This window comes from Panthera uncia, assembly GCF_023721935.1.
Source record: "Panthera uncia isolate 11264 chromosome A3 unlocalized genomic scaffold, Puncia_PCG_1.0 HiC_scaffold_11, whole genome shotgun sequence".
NCBI lineage: Eukaryota > Metazoa > Chordata > Mammalia > Carnivora > Felidae > Panthera > Panthera uncia.
The window spans coordinates 63,832,808-63,854,926 of NW_026057578.1; the positions used below are offsets into that span (position 1 = coordinate 63,832,808).

At 45.2% G+C, this 22,119-nt stretch overlaps 1 protein-coding gene across 1 annotated transcript in view; it reads left to right on the plus strand.

Moving 5' to 3' along the window:
* Nucleotides 1-22,119, plus strand: part of PRKCE (protein kinase C epsilon) — a 442,370-nt gene that overhangs the window by 168,154 nt on the left and 252,097 nt on the right. The window contains exon 2 of the mRNA XM_049649833.1: nt 16,399-16,462. Within this exon, the coding sequence (XP_049505790.1) occupies nt 16,399-16,462 (64 nt within the window). The remainder of the gene's footprint in view (nt 1-16,398; nt 16,463-22,119) is intronic.

A 22,119-nucleotide genomic window follows, 5' to 3' on the forward strand; every position in this document is an offset into this window, starting at 1 on the left:
GAGAGAGAGAGAGAGAGAGAGAGGGAAGGAGGGAGATTTTTGCCATCTCTTTTGAAGACATGGAGAAAACCAAGAAAACCAAGGCTTTTATAAGCCATGTATCTATGATAAGTGCTTGGTGTTTGCTTGATGGTGGTGGTTTGGAGGAAAGAAGGAGGGAAGTCAAAGTTGACTCCAGCCAAGATTGGAGGTCAGTCCTCTGCATGGGGGTCTTTTCACACATCGCCCAATCTCTGTGTGTTGGAGGGCCCTTGGGATCAATTCTCAGCCTTCCAGTGTCATGGCTCACTCAAACTACAGACCTACAACCCTTATCCAAAACCTTTAGGGCCAGATTTGCTTAGAAATCATTTTTTTTTTATTCTAGAAGGTTCATATAGTATATATTCTATGTATTACACAACACCTCCAGCAGACCATAGGGCAGCCCTTCATGATCAAACAAATTAAGGTTTCTAGCACAAATGGATAAACATTCACTTTAATGGGGTAAATATGAACAATAAATAGCCTTGTGTTAGCATGGGTCAGGGTTTGTTGCCAAATGATTTTGACCCAAACTTCAGAAAAAGTCAAATTTTTAGAGCCTTTTGCATGTCAAGGTTGTGGGTCAGGGCCTGTGGATCTGTATCGTTTACCTGTAGTGACTACCAAATCCAGATCATAAGCTTGGGCCCTTCCCTGCGTGTATGCAGTTGTCTTTGGCTGTCTCAGAGGTGTCTCGAGCCCAGCCTGTGCACACCCTCTTTCTGGCGCCCCTTCTCCCGTCCACCCCGCTCCGGTCCTTCTCCTGCTCGGCTGATGGCAGCTCCATGTTTGGCTCAGGCCAAAAATCTCCGCGCTATCCTTGAGCCCACTTTTCATCTCTAACCTTGCGTCCAATCCTGTTGTTGGCTCTACCTTCAGAATATATCCAGAATCTGGCCACTGGCCATCACTACTACTACCATCCCTTCCTGGCCACCATTGTCTCCCACCTGGATGCTTAGGAGAGCCTCCTAAGCCGCCCTCCTGCTTCCTCGTTTGTGCCTCAGGTTTATTCTCCATACAGCAGCCAGAGTGACCTTTCCAAAGCATAAGCCACAGCGTGTCACTGCTCTGCTCAGACTCTCTCCTGGCTCCCCATCTCTCTGGGAGCCAAAGCCCAAGTACTCACGGTGCTTCACTTCTCTGACCTCACCTCCAGCTGCCTCTCCCCTCCCTCTATTCCAGTCACATCTGCCTCCACTACTCCTGGCCAGGCCAAGTCCTCTCCCACTTCTACGCCTTTGCACTGGTTCTTCTCTCTGCTTCCGATGCTTCCATTCCCCTTCCAGAAACCCACAGGCCTGGATCCTTTGAGTATCAGGAAGGCCATCCTTGATGAATTAACAGATACATTAACATACAATCACCAAACCCAAACTTTGAAAAGTGCCTTTCTGCAGCCAAGGCATGAAATAATCTAAATGAAAACCAACAAAAACTCCAACACATTAGAAGAGATCTATTAATGAAAACTAAGTTCCAGTTACACATCCACTCTGAGCCATAAACAAAGCATTGACTACTGTAAGGATAGAGTTGGATGTTCTGTTTTTCTTTGATCTCTTTGAAAGGCTGAGAACTTTCCTTATGCTTGAGCAGTGATTTATGTCTTCTATTTCTTTCAAGCCCTACCCAGTTAATTAAGTAATTAATGATTGTAGATAGCCCCAAGCTGTCCTCACAAAGTAGATTTGGGTTCATGAAATCTATCTCATATGGTCTATAGCACAATATATATGTGATATAACTCTTTTCTGTGGTTGTCCAAAATATATATGGAAGTCTAACATCCAGGATAGAACACTGTGAATTAAGCAACTATTTCTGACATTTAGGGCTTGAACAGATAATTTCCAGGTCCCCTTTGCTGTGTGCTTTAGGAAGGTCTCTCCTTCTGATTCAGATGTTGGTGTGGCCTTCAGAACACATATGTCTGATTTGTGTCTCCACCTGCACTAACCTGTTCATTTTATAAGACCTGGGACTTCATTAAGGTGGAGAAAATGAGAGCAGAATGTATAAGGGGAGTTGTTCATTTTCAGAGACTAGATAGTCTGTGCATTCATATATAATTTGTACATGTAACACTTGCATATTCATTTATTTATAGAAAAAAACCCCAACTTAACTTTAACACGCACTCATTAGAGTACATGTTCAGGCAGGCCGTGTCCCAGAAAACTGGAAGTTATGCCCAACTTATTGACATCTTTTTCACCTTTTTGATACAAAATCTAGAAGTTTTTAGAATTTGATGTTTTCCTTCAAAATTCAATAGAGTCACAACATGTCCCATGATGAGTAATTATCCAATGGGTGGAAAATTTTTTACTGATTATGATATAGAAATATAGAAATAAATTCTATTTTTCTTTATAGTATATAAATTTGAGACTTATGCTTGAGTTTTGTAGAACGAGCATTGTTAATTATTATTTTTTCAATGTCTTCTAAAATGTGAAGACAAATAGAGAATATATTCCAAAGTATTCCTGTAGAAATAAAATGGTGACGCAGCATAGCTAGCTAGGTCATAGGCACTGTATGGGCGTGTCACAACAAAAATGTTTGCTTGTTACCTGATGAATAAAGTCTATGTTGTTATGAAAGTCTATTACATGAAAGGTAGTTTATTTCTTTATTTTACTTGTTTTTAAATTTTTTAATGTTTATTTTTGAGAGACAGAGAGACAAAGCGTGAGCAAGTGAGAGGCAGAGAGAGAGGGAGACACAGAATCCGAAGCAGGCTCCAGGCTCTGAGCTGTCAGCACAGAGCCCGATGCGGGGCTCGAACCCATGAAATGCGAGATCATGACCTGAGCTGAAGTCAGAATAAGCCACCCAGGTGCCCCCATGAAAGGTAGTTTAAAGGCAACAGTGTGTAAGGTGTAAAAATGTGGACCATATCACCCAATAGAAACAGAGGAACACAAGTAGAGAAAGAGGTTTGATCAAAGAAAAGGATTTGTAGTGTCTATTTGGTTGAGCTATGGAAGCTTTTCCTTAATATGTTCAAATTGTATCTAATTAAGAATATGCCTGGTTACTCTCAAATGGGTGATTAGGATTGAGTAGTGCTATTATTATATGACCAGAAAGCTACACTTTAAAAAATATGTAAATTTAAAATAATGTTTCTCATTTTTAACTTGCACTGTAACTCTACTGAAAATTAGAATAACTGAGTTTCTTTTTTTCTTTTTCCCCTTCCCTTCCCTTCCCCTCCCTTCCCTCCCTTTCCTTTCCTTTCTCTTCCCTTCCCTATCCTCCTTCCTGGCTATGGGTAATTTACTCAGGTGCCTAAATGGATTGTTTAATCTCATTGTGCCTCAGTTTCCTTACTTATAAATGAGGGGATTGAGCAACACAATATTCTTCAAGCAACAACAAATTTATTGATTTTTTAACCACAAAAGTTATAGTGGGACATAGAAGAAAAGTAAAATGTTTAGAAAAGTATAGAAATGCAAAAAAAAAACCTTACACACTATTTCACTCCTCCTTAGATAATCTTTTTTTCCCCTTTGTGTATATACCCACCCATATACCTTTTGTGTTTGTTTTACAAAATTGTACCATAGAATATATATTCCTTTATCATCTCATTTTTCCTTCACTTAATACAGTACTTTGCATATCTCTTTATGTCATTAAATATAATTCAGCAAGATCTTTCTTTGTGATGGCATGGTATTTAATGATTTGAATATGCCACAATTTATTTAAATAGTTTGCTACTATTAAACAATTAGTTTCTAATTTTACACTCTTAAAAAAATGCTGTAATGATCATCCTTGTTGTTAAATCATTGTGCACATGTGTGATTTGGGATAAATTCCCAGAAATGGAATTGCTAGGTCAAAGGATTTTTGTTATATAACGCCAAACCCCTCTCTACAAATTCTGTGCCAGTTTACACTTCATCAGCAGTGTGCAAGAGTGTCTGTTTCTTTTCTACTCTCACCAGCACAGGATTATATCATTTAAGATGATATGCTTTTAGATTTTCCATTCAAGATCGTCTTGAAGCAAAAATGTTTGCTCCTCTGCTTACTAAAGACCCCATCTAAATAATAGACAAAGAAAAAAAGGGGAGGGATAAAATTCTATAACAACTAAGTCAGCAGAAGGGATCTATCATCACATTATCCCAGTGACTTTCTGGGGATGAAAGTAGAGGGCAGGGTGGCAATTGATGGGACAGAATGGCAATACTGAAGAGTCACAGCCAAGAACATGTGCAGAAGATACTGGAGCCTTGTCTGCAGGACCCAGAAGGGGCTCCAAGTTTGAAGACTGTAGGAACCTCGAAGACGTGAGATGTGTAGCTGAAAACATGTGCCCATCTAAAGGTCTATATGTACAACTATGTACTCCCTACTCTCACTACAGAAGGTCCTGGAGCCAGACTCTGACTCCCAGGTAAAAAGATGGATGGTTCTTTCAAAAGCAAATGGTGCAATGCTTTGGGGAGAACTGGCAAGGCTGGTGTGGGGATCCTTTGCTAGAATGGTCAGCTCCCACTCTCTAACCCTAAGACCACTGGACTGGTATCCACAGAAATATGTTGCATCCATAAACCTAAATAAATAAGTCAAAATTTTAAAAGGGATGCTATGAGAAAGGAGAAAATAGCAAGGCATTTCTGGAAACACAGCATAATATCATCAGGAATAAAAGTACAGTGGAAGAGTTGTAAGTCAAAGCCAAGGAAATCTCCTAGAATATGGGCAAAGAAGATAAAAGTATAACACATAGTAAGAGACATAGGGATCATCCTACTGGTCCAACATCTGGATAATAGGCGTTTCATAGAGAAAATGAGGCCAATAGCAAAAAACAAAAGAGAAAAGCCTCTTCCACAAGTTGAGTTTCAGCACAATGAATCAGAAAAGGACAGCCTGAGACGTATCTTTGTGAGAGTCCACAACACTAAGATAAAAAAGATTCTAGAACTTCCAGAGAGTGAAAACAAAATGGAGTCACCTACTAAACAACAGCTGTCAAGCTGACATGAGATTCATTGGCAATATTTATGTTAGAAAAAGAAAGTTCTGAGAGATCATGATTTTTTTTAACTTAGAATTCTGTATAGAGCCAAGTATCAATCATGTGTGAGGACAGGCACACAAGGTCTTAGCTGGATTTCAATGTACTCTTAATCAATATTTCAATCAGAACTTTATCTCAGTGAGTACTTTACTGGTAAAAACAAGGGAATAACCCAGAACAAAGAAGATGATGGATTCCAGCAACAGTGGCTGCATTCAGCAGAGCAGTGAAAAGAAGTCACAGCACTACTGCTGGGTAGCAGACCAGAGAGTGGTCCGTCCATCAGGAAGAGGAGGAGAGTGGGGGTTTCTAGAAAGGCAAACCCAAGAGATAAGGACCCAGGGAAAACTTGATGATCTCAGAAAGGCAATTGACTGAGTGGGGGAAAAAATCCATTTAGATTAGATACTAGATATAGTTTCCTTTGGGTGGCACATGGGTTTTCACATTGGACCCATGGAAAAGACAATATATGTAATACCATTTACAAAGTTAGGATAAATAAACACTGTTAATTTGTTTTCAGATTTTTGAAACAGCATATACAGAAAACTCAATTACAATGAGAGAACAGAGCATCACTGTTGTCAACATTGATAGTCTAACAGTAGAGACACATAGATGGGGGTGGAGGTCGGTGGGAGAGGTGATCGCAGGACAGAGAGGGCTGGAGGCACCAATGTCCTCTAGTTGTAATGTGGAGGCCTAGGAAATATTGTCTATAGCCAACAGAACAAGAGATTGACATTTGACATTGCTTTTTTTGCAGTTGCAGAGAATAGAGAAGGAACTGAGAATTGTGATGTATATTTTGTGGAGGGGGAAAGTGGAAGGAGGTGGTAAGAGTACTAAATCCTCATTGATCACAGCAGCAAGGCAAAAGAGAGTGTCTAAAATAAAAAATCAGGAAATTGAGGTACAAGCATTTTATTTAGGGACATGGCAGTGATACCAGCAAAACCCAAATAGAAATTCTTAAAATTGGCCCCCCCCCGGGGAATAATGGGGCAGGGGACTGTTGCTTCTCATTATAAGATTCACATGTAGTTTTTTATTTTTAACAACTGAACGTATCATGAGACTTAATTTTGTTTATGTTTTAATAAACAAATAACACAAAAATACCAAAAGCAAAAGCACCTGTGGTTCATTTGATAGGGAAAAAGAACATTTAAAAAACTCTTACCCTTTAATTCCTATTTCTTTGCTTATTTAAAAATTTTTTTTTAATGTTTTAATTTATTTTTGAGAGACAGAGAGAGACAGCATGAGTACAGGAGGAGCAGAGAGAGGGAGACATGGAATCTGAAGCAGGTTCCAGGCTCTGAGCTGTCAGCACAGAGCCTGACGCAGGGCTCGAACTCACAAACTGTGAGATCACAACCTGAGCCGAAGTCAGAGGCCTAACTGACTGAGCCACCAAGGCGCCCTATTTCTTTGCTTATTTTAACCAAGTGATTTCCAAGTGGCTTATGACTCTTAAATTTCATACTTATGTGAATTTTATAAAATGCAACCAGGAGCATTGGGTCCAGAGTTGGAGAGCCCTGCTGTAATCCAGGCTTCTCATCTTCAAGCTGTGAGAATGTGGGCAGGTTATTTAAATCTATAAGCCTCAGTTTCTCATCCCTGAAAGACTAAGGACATTGCCTCCCTTACACAGATAACATGTGTAAAGTGCTCAATAAAGGGTGTTTATTGGGGTTGTGATTATTATTAGGAACCAGACACCCTCTCGAGGAGCTCAGAAGTGATGGAGAACAATTACATGTCTTGGATTTTGAATGGAGTCAAGAAATGAACATCTTTGTGAGCAGCGATTCGTGGAAGGTTCTGCTGGGTTGTCCTAGGACAGAGATAGAGAAGTTCCTGGTTTGAAGGTAATTTTTCTGGTTGCACAGTCCTGAGCTCTTCCAGCTCAGCTTGCCTAAGCTGTTCTCCATGGATCCATTCAGTTTCACTTGGAGTCTCTAGTGTTCACCTGCCTTGTGCCCAGCCCTGGAGCAAGAAGTGCAGAACACTCCCACCCCAAAGGAACGCTTGGCTCACAGTCTGGGCAGGAAGTAACAATAATGGCCCAACACCTTACATTTATAGGCTGTGAGCTGTGTGCCAGGCACAGCTCCAAGTGCTACACCATGTCATTTGAACCTCCCAACACCATGAGGCAGGCGCCACTGATGTTCTCAATTCATAGATGAGGAAATTGAAACAAGGGCCACACAGTTTGTAACAGGCAGAGCTAGGATTTGAACCCAGGTGGTCTAGCTTTAGACACTACAATGTATTGGTCTTCTGTGACAAATAGGAAATGTAGAATAAGACACACACATACAAATATGCCCATAGAGAGAGACCACTGCAAGGCAAAATGCAAAATGCAAACTGCAGATTGGTAGTGGGATAGTTTTCACTTCACAACACTGGGGGTAAGTGCCTCCATTTCCTTCTGTTTGCATGCACCACCTCCTCTTGGGATGTACAATCATGCACTGCCATTTCCCTGAAGGAAGATAGAAAATCTATACTGTTCCTGTCTGAAGCTTTGTAAACCGTTGCACACTGTTGATCCTGGGTTTGGCACCTTTGGATGTTTTCTTAGTGCAGGAAAGCATTGTGTACACATAGAGTTATTTGTTTTTAGCCACCTCTGTCATCCCACGGAGCCAGCTCTCCGGGTCTATTTCTGAGCCTGTTGAAAAGAGGAAGCAGGTGCTAACTTGAGTTGACTTCAGTTGTGGCCTTGGAAGAGCTTAGGATCTGTGACACAGACCTCCAGTCCAGCCCGGAGGACTGCCACATGGAGATGATGGCTGCTGGTGGGTTGGTTGCCATGACCTGGCTACAGAGGATGGGAAAACAATCTGTTAGCCAGTTTCTAGGGGCATGTAAGATGTGTCTGGTGGGGCACCTGGGCCACTCAGTCAGTTAAGCACCCAACTTCGGCTCAGGTCATGATCTCACGGTTCATGAGGTCGAGCCCTGCATCGGGCTCTGTGCTGACAGCTCAGAGCCTGGAGCCTGCTTCGGTTTCTGTGTCTCCCTCTCTCTCTGCACCTCCCCTGCTCGTGCTTTCTCTCTCTCTCTCTCTCTCTCTCTCTCTCTCTCTCTCTCTCTCTCTTAAAAATAAACATAAAAAAAAATTAAGATGTGTCTTGTAACTGAAGCAAACTGCTCTCTGGGGGATTGGAGGTTAGAAATAGCTAAGGCAAAAGGTATTGACTTAAATTTAAATTATGTAAAAAGTTAACCCAAGAACACGACTTAAAAAATCAAAGGGTTCAAGAGAGCTTTAGTGAAGAATAAGTCTTTTCCTGATTTCTGGTCCCCAATCCTGTAGTTTCCATCTCTTAAGGCAACCCCTGCTTCCTGTTGATTAAGACTTCTGGAAATAATCAATGTGGAACAAGTGTGAGGGCGTGTGTGAGAGTGTGTAAGGGCGTACACACACATACACGCCCATTTTATTCACACAGTAGCCTAGCATAATAAACACATCGCACCTTGCTTGTCCCCCCCAACCCCTGCCCACTTAATATATCCCAGGGATCAGCACATTTCAACCTTTTCATTCTATTTTTCGGGCTTGTCTAGCGATCTACCACATGATGTATCCTATTTTATTTAAGCAGTTCCCTATTCGTGGATATTTAGGTACTTAAGGTCATTTAAAGATCTTCTAAAGCATCTGGTGTTATTGTCTTGAAAGACAGTCACACACAGACAGATTTAAATAAGTCAGCAGGCTCTTAAACCTACATTTTGGATGTGTGTTTCTTGCTATTATTGTATTTTGATCACACAAGACAGAAGAAGGTGGCTGTGCCTGTGAGTGTGTTTTGCACACGTGGGTGGATGTGTGAATGTGTGTGCCTACACAGGTAGGTGTACATTATGTTGTGTGACAGATGTACTCTTGAAAAACTCTGAATGAACCCGTTTATTTTTAAAACTGGAATATGAAATTTTAAATGCCCTGAGGGTGGGAAGATGATTTGTTATTTAGAGGAAACTTGCAGAGGAATCCTTGTGTCAAAATGAAATGATGGCTTCTTTTTTTCCCTTTTACAAAATGGCTTCATTGAGGTCTAATTTATATACAATAAAATGCATTCATTTTAAGTGTTTGGCTTGATGGAGTTTGACAAATGTATACATTCATGTAACCACCGCCTCAATCAAGATACAGAAAATTGGGGGCACCTGGGTGGCTCAGTAGGTTGAACATCTGACTTTGGCTCAGGTCATGATCTTGCGGTTGGTGAGTTCAAGCCATGTGTTGGGCTCTGTGCTGACAGCTCGGAGCCTGGAGCCTGCTTCGGATTCTGTGTCTCCCTCTCTCTCTGCCCCTACCCTGCTCACACACTGTCTCTCTCAAAGTAAATAAAAACATAAAAAAATATTAAAAGAAAAAGATACAGAAAAATTAACCCCATGCCCAAAAGCTCCTCTGTGCCTCTATGTTCACCTCCCACCCACCTTCACCTCCGGGAGATCACAGATATGCTTTTTATCACTATAGATTGGTTTTGCCTGTTCTAGGACATCATATAAGTGGAATCGCCCATGATATATTCTCTTAACGTTTGGCTTCATTCTCGCAGCGACACGTTTTGTTGCATATATCAGTAGTCCATTCTTCATTGCCAAGCAAAATTCCATCGTATGCATGCAGCATGGTTTGCTTACTCCTTTACCTGTTGTTGGCCATTTGGGTTGTTGCCAGCATTTAGCTGTTATGAATGAAGCTGCTGGGAACATTTATGTCCAGGTTGCTGGCTTCCCAAGTGACTCATCTCCATAATTCAGTTGTGCAGATTCGCTTTAAAGTCAGGCCATTCATCCATTGAGCCAACATGCACAATATGTATTAAATCCCTCCCATGTGCTGGTCAGACAGGACTCTGCCCTGCAGGCATATACACTAAAGCCCGCATAATATCTTTGCACTGCCACGGTAAGTGTTTGAGAGAGAAACAACACTCGTCTCCCTTATTTTAGGGAAGTAAATGCTATTGGAAGCCTTAAAATATTTAATTACGTGGGCACTCTGTGCTTTCAAACAGTGCACGCTACCAGTAAGGCCTGGTAGCCACGTCCTCCCCAAATGAAATCTTTAATCAGCGGCCGGTTTCAACATTGGCGCCCAGCAGCGTACTCATCGTTCAGGGTTTTCCAAAGTGGAAGTGAGGAGGATGCCTGCTGCCTGAAGGTCTCCTGCAATGTCTAGGGTGCCTCTTCCGTGCCAGGTGCCTCCAGAGACTGTGATATGACTGTGGTGTCACCAGGGGACAATGGCCAGCAAAAAGGGGTGTGTAGGACTTGGGAAATGGGACCCCTGTTTGGGGAAGGAACCCTGGAATTTCTCTCTTGATGGTTCCCTTTATACCTCTGCGTCCCTCACTCCGGTCCCCTCCCCTCCTCCAAGGGAAAAAGAAACAGACTCTTATCTAGGGCTTAATTGGGGCAACACAGGCAGGGCAAGCCTCCCTTCCTCCTTCTCATCCTTTCTGGATTCATCTTTTTCTTTTTTTTTTTTTTAATGTTTTATTTATTTTTGAGAGAGACAGAGACAGAGTGTGAGTGGGGGAGGGGCAGAGAGAGAGAGAGAGAGAGAGGGAAACACAGAAGCTGAAGCAGGTTCCAGGCTCTGAGCTGTCAGCACAGAACCCGACACAGGGCTTGAACCCACGAACCGTGAGGTCGTGACCTGAGCTGAAGTAAGACGCTTAACAGACTGAGCCATCCAAGTGCCCCTGGATTCGTCTTTTTCTGACCCACTCCCTACTTCTGGCTTCTTTCTAGGCCCTAGAGCCTGACAGCAGAGGGAAAAGGAAGCAAAACTCAAATTGGGCACGTGTGACCTTTGCGGATTGTTCCAAGGGAAGGTTTGTCTAGAGGTCTCTGGAGGAAGTTGAGCCTGTGGTTAGGGGGAGTCTTGACAGTGAGTTTCTTACCTCCTTTGACTTGAACTCAATCACCCCCCCCACACACCCCGCAAAACACGGGCGTGCAGACACCTGTGGGTCACAGTGACACACGGCAATACCGCCTAAGCAGGCCGCCCATTGCCACGGCATCGGCAGGAGTTTCTGCTGGACCGGTGAGGTGTAGGGGAGGCCTGTTGGCCGAGAGGCCAGAGTTGAGGCTTCGAGCTTGGACTCCAGGCTGTCCAGCTCTGGGGCGCTCATCCCTCCCTAGCTCCCTCCCTAGCCGTGCAGTGCTGGCCACTTGCCTTCCTTAATCTCAGCTTTTTCACGCATACAGTGGCACTCGCAGTACTTATTATCTTACAGGTTAATTGTGAGGAATACATGAAATAGTGTGCGTGAAGGATTTGTGAAGTCGGGCATCACCTGGAGAAGTGCCTGTGATACTTTTGTGCTTTTCAGAGGTGGATCTTGCATGGGTTTCTATGGTTTAGGCTCTTTCCCCATTGCCTTGTTCCTCATTCACAAGAGGGGAGCTCTTGTTTATGCCCAGAGCCTGTTGCCCCCAAGAACTCTGGGAGGCCAGAAGGGTGCTGGAGGCATTGCTCTGTCACCAGGTGCCCGGGCTGGGGAGCCCGTCAGTTGCAGGTGAGCGGGAGAGCCGGAGGCCTTGGGAAGAGAGGCCTGGCCCTGGATTGTCAGAGAAGGCTTCCCAGGCTGGTTGGGGTTTTGGGACAGGAGCTCCGGCAGAGTCTTCTCCAGACAGCCTTGGGGGGGGGGGTCAGAATCCTGCCTAAAGCCCTCTGAGCTCCAGTTTTTCCATCCAAAAAGTAGGGAGTATTGCTGGCCACACGGGAGGTTAAAGGAATGAATGCAGATCAAGCACCCACATGGTGTCTGAGGCATAGAGGGAGCTCGGAAGCTCCACCGTCCCCCTCCCCTTCTCCTTCTCTCATGAGCACCTCATGACCCCTCTGGTGACCAAAGCTATAGCCTGTTTTGCCCCGGGGTTCCCCACAGGCTGGGCATGAAACTCTCACTACAGTGCTTTATTTGATAATCCCAACTCTGTAACGCCGTCAGATGTCCTGGAATAGCATGTAATAATGTCAATTTAGGGCAAGAAAATGCCTTTTTTGTTGGAGCACAGCTTGACCGAGTGGAGGGAATGTTGGACTATGCAGCACATTTGAAGACTTGGCTTTTTAATAACAAGAGCACCAGCGGTAACTGAGTATTTTGTGCCAGGCACCGTGCTGAGTGCTTTACACAGGCTATCTCATTTAACAGATGTGACAGGGTCTGTTATTAGCTCCATTTCGCGAAGAAGCCTTCTGAGGCTCAGAGAAGGTAGTCGCTTGCTTCAGGCCAGAGAGCCAGTAGGTTCATACATAACCACCCTGTACCCAGTACCTCCTGGGTGCCAAGTGCTTTATGTGTGTTTTGTGGCATTTTTACAGCAGCCCATTTCACAGATGATGAGACTGAGGCCACGACTCAGAGAACGCAAATAATTGCCTGAGCTGGGATTCAGCCCTGGTCAGACTCCAAAGGCTGTGTTTGTCTTTCCCACTGTTCTACTGCCTTGCTCCTGGCCTCAGCTGGAGGGGTAGCCAAAGGCGCTAGAGGTCCAAAGAAAACAGACATAGACATACTATCTCTGTGATGGTAGCTGGGAAGACTCATCAAGTAAAGGTAGGAGTTTCAAGGCGATTTGATAAATAGGGTTGCATCTGGGATCATTTGCAGGAACCCTGAGTGCAGGAGAAAGAGCTTAGAACCAATCCTGGGAATGGCTAGGTGGAGAGAGGAGGCCTCCTTTCATGTACTGCCAGCTGCCTGGTGGTGACGGCAATCGACAGCTTGCAGGGGTTTTGCAGGGCTGGGCACCTTCGTTGCTTCATTATCCGGGCCAGGTAATTGTGAGCAGAACTTGTGATTAAATTAATTTGACCATGAGGTTGCTGCACACTCCATCACGTTTTGTACCTGATAAGCCTCCAGTCATCTGTGTTGAAGTCCTACCTCCCTACATGGTTCTCAGCGCCTCCTCACTCGGCCGGCTGGGGCCCCGCCAGCCCTCCGTGGCCATCTGCCCAGGCTGCAAAGCTCTTTGTTGCTTTTGGCATGCTTAATAGCTTAATTTCTATTTTTCTGTTTGGAAATGCAGTTCATCGGCATTGAGGCAGCAGTGGGTGCTAAAATGGTGTCTGATTGCTATCTTGAATGTTAATATCCTAATACATTTTATCGTCAATGACCTGTCCCCCCCTTGCCACAAGTTCTCACTCGCCCTTTGCAAAGAGAGGCAGGCTACTTGCCTTCCAATAGGCCCTCGCAGCCCATCTCATTCCTTTTCTGTCTCCCTCCCTGCTTTTCACAGATAGCATTGTATTCTGCCAATGCAGTCCGAAGTCGTGGGAAACCTCGGAGTTGGAGGATATGAGAAATTGTTTCATTTAGCTGGCAGGGTTTAATAGAGATGATCTAATCTCTGAAAGGCATACATTATTTAAATTCCATGCTTTTGGACAAGAGGACCCCTGATATTTGTGGCAGGGACAGGATTTTGGTTTGGCTCTGTTCAGTGGAGCTGACTGGTGGTTTTCCTGTTTGTAATTTCGTGTGGGGGCTGGCTTATGCTTGTGGCAGTGTGTGTGGGGGCAGGGGGGGGGTGTGCGGGGCGGGGATTCCTAGTGGTGAGGGTGCCAGAAAACATTTTCTTTAGACAGAAACCTAAAATCACAGATTCTTGGGACAGAAACTGTGGGGAGAGTCATCCCCTGGCATCACCACTCTGTTATTGGGTTTCCATCTGGATCCCAATCTCCAGATCCCAAACTCAGGTGAGCGGCCCCCATGGGGCAACCACTGGAGACTTCTCTTGGTGGACCTGGATTTTTTTCTTTTTTAATGTTTATTTATTTATTTTGAGAGAGTGCATAAGCGGGGGAGGGCAGAGAGAGAGAGAGAGAGAGAGAGAGAGAGAGAGAATCTTAAGCAGCTTCCATGTTGTTAGTGTAGAGCCCAAAGTGGGTCTTGAACCCATGAACTGTGAGATCATGACCTGAGCCAAAATCAAGAGTTGGATGCTGAACTGATTGAGCCACCCAGGTGCCCCAGTGGAACTGAAATTTTGAGAGAAACCTTGAACACTCAACCACTAAAGACTGAGTCTGGGGGCGGGGGGGGCACCTGGGCTCAGTTGGTTAAGTGTCCAACTTCAGCTCAGGTCATGATCTCACAGTTCGTGAGTTCAAGCCCCACAGCAGGCAGGCAGGCTCTCTGCTGTCAGCACGGAACCGGCTTTGGATCTTTCGTGTCCCTCTTTCTCTGCCCCTCCCCCGCTCACTCTGGTATGCTCTCTCTCTCTCTCTCTCTTGAAAATAAACATTGAGAAAAAAAATTTAGAAAAAAAAAAAGAAAAGACTGAGTCCGCAAAGAAAGTAGGGCTCACGCGTGTCTCGGGGAACCTGTACTGTGAGGGGCGTGAGGTGCTGGGGGAGGGACCTGGAGAATATCAGTCCAAGGTGAATATTTTTCACCTCACAGGGAGTACGTAGTGATCGTGGGAAAGCCACCTCTTCTTCCCCTGCTACTTCATTTGAATGTCGCGTTAGTACAGGTCACATGCCTGCCTACCTTCCTGGAGGTGGGGCTTGCAGGGGCAAATGACCCCAGAATAGGCTCTCAGAGTTCTGAACATAAAGTCTTTCCCCCTCCCCAAAGCTTTATTGGGTGTCTCCTGACTAATGGACATTGAGGTGGGCGCTAGATATATACATGTAATTCTCATACTCTCTGCCTAGCCGAGGAGATGGACATATGGACGATGTGTTACAGGAACTGCAGGTCAGATGTGCATGTGTCTCGTCGGGACACAAATGAAGGGGTGATCAATTCTGACTGGGAATATCTGGAAAGGCTTCAGAGAGGAGGGGATAATTGACCTCAGCCTTGAATGAGAAGGAGGTGTTCACCAGACTGACCCTTTCTAAGTGGTGCTTGATGAATGTGTGTCTCTGCTCTTTGCTGGAGACAGTGAAACAGAAAAGGAGGGGTAGTGGTTCCTGCCCTCAAGAATTTCACAGCTTGCTGGGGAGACGGGCCTGGCACGGACGTACGAGCCAATTAAAGCTCTGTGCAGACAGATGGAATTGCGGAGGCGAGGACAGGCCACCGGGGGTACTTGGTGATCCAGGGTTTCCAGAGTTACTCCTCTCTCATGGAGGACACAGTTTCTGTAAGGACGGTTCAGACCTTGCAAAGATGTCAAGTGGAAGAGGCCCAGGCGTTCTGCCTTGACTTGTCAGCCTGGTTCTATATAGAAACAGCTAGCTGGATTTGGAGGTGGGCAGGGAGGAAGTGAGAGTGGGTGGAGAAGGCCGGTGGTAAGAATGTAGCGGTATTGGCTCACTCTTTACAACCCGGGTAGAATCTGGGGTTTGCAAAACACACGTATCAACACGCAGCTCAAGCACTCGGGCCCTCCAGTGTTGCATGGGCACCACGCACACTCCCAGCCTTTGCTTCTGCTGTCTCGGTTCTTCCACCTTGAATGACTCCCCTTTCTTGTCTTCATGAGGTCTTCCCAGACTGCTCTTCAACACTGATTTCCAACCTGCCAGATACTTAACCGGTTATCCTCTGTCGCTCATCACCAAGCCGGGTTCAGCATTGTTCTCCGTTTTTTAACTCCCCGATGAGAGTGTAAACACCTTCAGAGTGTGAATGGCATCTTATGCTTTTCTTTCCTCCCCTGTGAGCAGTTTGTGTAGCACAGAGAACACGGCTTTCTCTAGATGGTCTTGCCACTAAATCTCAGCCTTGCCACTTTCGCTAAAACGCTGATCTCAGCTTCCTTCTCTGTGAAATGGCGTAACCCGGGGTTTCTCAACTTTGACACTATTGGCATCTGGGACTGGATAATGCTTCGTCGTGGGTACCATCTGTCCGCTGTAGGATACTTAGCACGATCCCTTGCTCCCACCCATTAGATGCCACTGGCAGCCCTTCCTTTCCAGACATGACCATGAAAAACATCTCCAGATAATTTTTGTGTCCCAAAAAGCTTCCCTGTGTCAAGCGTCCCCTGTGCCAAGTTTCTCTTGTGCAGCAAGATCACTTCCAGTTGAGAACCACTGGGATGACATTACCTATTGGGTCGGTATCAGACCTCCTCGTGCTGCATCCGGAACACAGCTGACGTTCCACAAATGCCAATTCTCCTGCATTCCTGATTCACCCCACACTTGGCACGCTACAGGTTGATGAGTTGAACGGAGCTGTGACCCTAGGTTTTAGCAGTTCAGGGTGGAAAAGTCATGGAACTCTCCAGCTGTTTCCCACAATGCATTAACAGAGTCACTATCATTTTCTTAATTGCAGATTGATCTGGAGCCAGAAGGAAGAGTGTATGTGATCATTGATCTGTCGGGGTCGTCGGGTGAAGGTAGGAGGATGTGACCTCTCCTCATTGTTCTCTTCCATTGACCCTTTGTCTAACGTTGTCTCCCTCCCCTCTGTGGCTGGGACGTATTACAGTGACATTTAATTAATTGGCACCCTTCAAAGGAAAAGGTTATTTTGAAGATGCTTACGCCTGTGTACCAAAAGGGACCAGCCATCTGTTAGCTTTGGTGGAGCAGAGGGAAGATTTTTGACTTACCAAGTAAGGCCAACAAAGCAGGCGTCCCTGCACGCTGGTGCAAAAGGCAGGCTTCAGTAGAGCGGCAGCCTCTCCCCGGAGGCTCGCGTGGGGTGTGTGTGAGTGTGGGGGGAAGGAAGTAAAACCAGTTGGTCTAACGGTATTCTGAAATGAAACAAATAAGGTGTCAACTTTCAGAATCTTATTTTTTTCGAGCTTTTATAGAAGTGTTACTTCTTTTTACAGTTCCCCACGCAGGCAAAAGCCCTGCTTATAGAGAGAAATAATGGGGTAAGGGAATGTCTGCTCCCTACTGGATGATGAAATAGGGTGTAGATGTTCTCTGATGGTTGGATTTTCCTTCTTTCTTTCTCCATACACCCTCTTCTCTCCGTCCTGTCTTGGCCCATTTACTACCTTTAAAGGCTTGCCGGGTGGCGAGGACTGAGCAATCAGAGTAGAAGGGAAGACTGGACAGTAAAACCTTGTCCACACAGAACAGGGAGATGGTGGCAGATGTAGGCCCCAGGGAGGCTGGGAACTAGGGCTGGAATTTATTGGGGACCATCTTTCCTCTCCTCTCTCTATGCGCAGGAGGACAGAACAGTTGGCTTTAATGTCATGGCAGAAAGATGGATGGGAAGGCCAAGGCTGGTTCCTCCTGGCGATGAGAAAAAAAAATGGAACTCAGGGACTGTGGCAGTCTTTAGGGAAAGACAGCTCCCGTAGACCTGGCTGGAAGACCGGGGTCTTTTAAAGCATCTCTCCGGAATGCTGGAGATTACAAGCACAAAGTCACAATGCCACATGGTCTCCTTGCTTTAGGGATGAGCTCTAGTTTGCAGTTCAGTAGTGGGAGGAGAGATTATGCTCGCAGACTCAGTGGAGTGGGTCAAACGATGTGCTTGACAGTTGTGCCTGATGGTTTTCATTTGGCTAATTTATCACCCAGTTTCAACAGGTGTTCAGAATAATTCAATAATTGTGTGTATATGGGGCTTATAATAGAATTCAGTCCTCTTTGAATAGATCTCAATTATTTGGCATAGGTTTAAAACTTTAAACAGCCTTCCAAAATTGGTCTCGTACATTTTCTTCTCTTTACTGCAATTACATTTTGGCGTTTCCAGCTTTCCTTCTCTACCCTCGGCTCTGAGCAGCCCAGAATAGAATCTGTTGTAGAAGATTCAGGGATTTAGCAATGTTTCGTGTGAAATATTTAAGATGTGCCAAAGGGCCTGAAGAATAATAAAATGAGCACCAGTGTACCCACCACCCAGATTAAGAAATAAAGCAATGATTAGGGTGGAAGCTGGCACTGCTTTTAACGTAGCGTGTGATCCCAAATTCAGCAGACCTAAAAGTATTACAGTGGCCTCCTGATTGTAGATCCCAGCGAAAATTTTGATGAGCAAAATCAACTCCCCCTTTCCTTGCATAATCTATATGTCATAGGAAAATTAGGAAAATTAACAAAATATACCTTTCCTGTGCCAAAATGCTGGGTAACTGATCGGAGGGCTTAGGTTATTATTATTATTTTTTTTGCTTTGAAAAGATGAAACACTTGTGAAATTATGGAAGACCCCTTTTTTTACGTTAGACAGAAAGGATAGGGAACGAATGAATGAGTAAATAAATCAGAAGCAATTGATTTTTTTCCTCCTTGCTTCTGTGACTTATTGCATGTGAATGGCCAAAGCAATTTTCATTGGGCTGAATTCGGAGTGTATTTTTTTTTTTATCTCTTTCATCTTAAGAAAATAGAGTTTACTTCAGAAATGCTGACACATGCCAGACTCTGTAAAGTGCTAGCATGTGTTGCTCTGAAGAAAAGGAAAACTTTTTTTGCCCCCCTCCCCTTTTTTTTTCTCACTGTTCCCGGATTTGGGAGTCTTTCTCTGGATGGTGGGAAAGAGTTCCAGCAACCTCTTTGTAGGAGCTGACCTTGTTGTGCTCCGTTTGCGTTCTGTACATCTGTTCGCCCATCATACCGTTGAGACTTTGAAGATCTCCTGCTCCAGAGGTTTTGGGAAGGGGTTGGGGGTGGGGTGGGGCGAGGAGAGGAGCAAAGGTTGGGTAGCCACAACATGTGTTACCTAGACTGCATGAGAAGGGTCCAGTGCAAAACACGGTTGTCCCAGCTGGACTGTGGATGTTCACAAATTCTTATCTAAGTCCCTTTCTTTAGTGAAAGCACCTCACTGTACTCTACAAAAGCATGCAAAGAGAGTTGCAATGAAGCAGGGCTGACAGGTTCACTCTGTTATTCTGCCGTCCGGCATCCCTTCAGCTCGCCTGTCTCAAATGCTCCAGTCCCATCAGTGGACAAAAATACCTATGTTCATAGCGATCACATACACTTTACAATACAGGCAAACAGCAAAGAGCCCAGGGAGAGGTGTGGGATGAGGCTGTGTGGATATGGCTCCGAACCCAGGACACGCCAAAGGTTTCTTTTTCTTGCTAACACACTGTAGAACGCCTGGACGTTTGTGTCTGCCAGAGCTGGAGCTAATGTGATTTCTAGCTGTCTAATAAAATTCCACTGCTTGCATGTCCTGCGCAGCTCACCATAATGGGATTTGACTGGTGTGTGCTTTAGCTAAACCAGGCACCCTAACCCCAGATGTAAGGGGTCAGGCACAATGATAGTGAAGGCCATTTCCGGTCATGCAGTTTCGATCTCTGGTCTCATGTGAACAGCTATCAGAGCTCAAAGTTGAGGACTGGCTAATATCTGTAGCAGGTTGAAGGAGTTGAAGGAAATGGGCTTTATTGGATAGGCACCACACCAGGCACTTTACCTACATTATCCCCAGTAGTGAACCTTCCAGAATACTCATGTGGGATCTTCCAGTCTCGGGTACCTCTTAGTGTTTGCTTTTATCCTAAGTAATAGCCACCTGGCTTCCTGGTAAACATAGCACTACAGGCTCACCGGATACTTAAATACTTAAATCAGAGCATAATTAGCCCAGGTGACAGACGCATGAACAGCAATGTTATTCTCAAGTGTGCAAAGTATTATCTCCTGCTGTGCACATTAGTTAGCCTTTCTACCTTTGTTGTGATGCAATTTGTCCATTACTCTGATTCTTTATAATGATATGACAATGCACCACTATGTGCAGGCTCCCAGAGGGGCCAGCAGGGTCTGACCCGGGGATTTCTAAGCTCTCCTTTCCCTGCCTTCCATCCAGATACAGTGTTCACCCCGGAGAGTCCTTCAGAGCCTACACAACAACAGAAAGAACTAAAAGTGGGTCTCACTGATATGTTTGGATTGCCAAACTGCTTCTCCAATAAAATGCAGGAGAGATTAAATATTTGAAGGATTTTTGTAACAGAGGCATCGCAAATAATGCAGTTCGATCAGGTTTTGGAGTGGAGTGATTGCGCATTGCAGAAGCAGAAGAGCAGGGAGCAGGACCCACGCCGTCCCCTTCTTCCTGCAGCCACATGCTATGGACACCATTCAGTCTCTTCCCTGGGAGCCCCAGCAGGTGGGGTGGGAAGAGTACAGTCCCAGGAGCCCATCAGTCCTGGCCTTAAATCCTGGCTCTAGTGCTTACTGGTTTGGAGCTTCTCACTGGCGAAGGGGGATAATCCCGTGTATGGCAGGGACTACGGTCAGATCGCTATGAGAACAGTGCCCTTGAATATAGGTGATGCTCAGTAAATGTCCTAAGGCCCTGGAGCCCTGCAGGCAGGGAGGTGGGCAAAGCCCGTGAAGGAACAGCAGGAAGGGTATATAGGGAAGCAGTTTGAAGGCAGGTTTCTGACTCTGGGGCATATTAAAAAGGTATAAGAACAGATCAAGGTGACAAAGAGGCCATTTATAGACTCCTATCTATATCTGCCTGGGGCTAACAGACTGCTTTCTGCAGAGTTCAGACCTTGCCATAGTTTTGCCCCATTTTCTGTCTTTCTCTTTCTTCCTCACCCTTCCCCCCAGTGAACTATTTCCTAGAAGGACGTTCTCTATCCTGTTTGTATCTCTGGCCTTGGATGTCAGAAACTTGTCTTTGTTGGAGCCTGGGTGTGCCCTCTCTGCTCAGTGCAGACTGAGCACATGTGGGCCCCACACTCTCACTGGCCCCTGGGTAAAAGCCCTTCATGGATTTGAAGACAGTCATTAAATCTCTCCTCTTCAGGTTGATCATTCAAATCCCTTACCTTTTCTGAAGGAATCGTTGAGAACTTTAACTCATCTTCGCAGCTCTCTTCTGGACTTTTTTGCAAGTTGCAAGGGCAGATAGACACGATCAGACCTGCTTGGCTTAAATCGTAATGTGTGTAGAGGTGTGTAGGGCACGTGCCTGACAGTGTTACCTCCACGTGGGAGATAGTCCCATTGAGAGGTCAAGTGCCACGCCCAAGGCCAAGGCCAAAAGTCTGATTTTACCACCTTGTTGGGTCTAGACCCCTAGTTTGCAATCCGGTGCCCTGCTCTACATCATGGCCTCAGTAGTGAGTGTGCCAACGTGGCAGAGACCTCCCCAACACTCTGTTTTAGTTTTTTCTTCAGCTTTTTTTTTTTTTTTTAGTGATAAGGAGCTAGAATTCTTAGCTTTGAATCCAAAGATGACCCAGAGTCCTTTTCATATATAAGCAGATTTCTTTTCTGCTCTCTTAGAAATGAGAACTCCTTTAGTCCTAGTTCAGGAGCCATTAGCTCCTTCTCAGGCTTTCTGGAAGGTGGGTTCCTAACTAAGTCTTGGTCTGCAACTAGACGTGATTCAAATCCAAGCAGGTTAGTTGTCTTTCTTACCCTGTTTCCACGGCCAGCATTAGAGTGCTGTCCTCCGTGTTGAAATAGAAGGGGAGGGCTTCTGGAGACTGCCTCAGGCACTGGGCAGTTTCTATCTGGATAACATCTCTCAGCTCTAGTTCCTGAGAATTCTACAGCATTTAATCAAATGCCTTCAGTTACCAGATAGTTAAAAAGAACCATTAGTTCAAGCGAACGATAGTCACCGGCGCGCTTTAACAAATGTGCCCAGCATGGTGCCCTGTGCTGGGTTTGGAGAATGGGAAGCGGGGAGGTAAGCAGAAAACAAGAGGTGGCCTTCACAAGACCCAAGAAGGCCTTGCCTTCAAGGAAGTGTACAGCTCATTTAGGAATCCAGGACTCACTTGTAGGACAAAAGTACTAGAGAGAAATGCAAGGTAGTATCACATGAAATGCTTACTTGGGTTTTACCAAGAGTGCTCCAAATGGGAAATTGGGGCTGGAATAATCCAGGACAACCTCAGAGAACAAATTGGGGCTGGAATAACCCAGGACAACCTCAGAGAAGAGGCAGGGCTTGGGCTGAAAAGGAAAAGATAGATAGCCTGGGTTGACAGGGAAGAAACGGCGGGGGGGGGGGGGGGGGGGGGACATTCTGAGCACAGGGGCATCATATCATTGCTATCAAAGACAGCTTTGTGGCTTTTATTTTTAGGTAAGGTTGGAT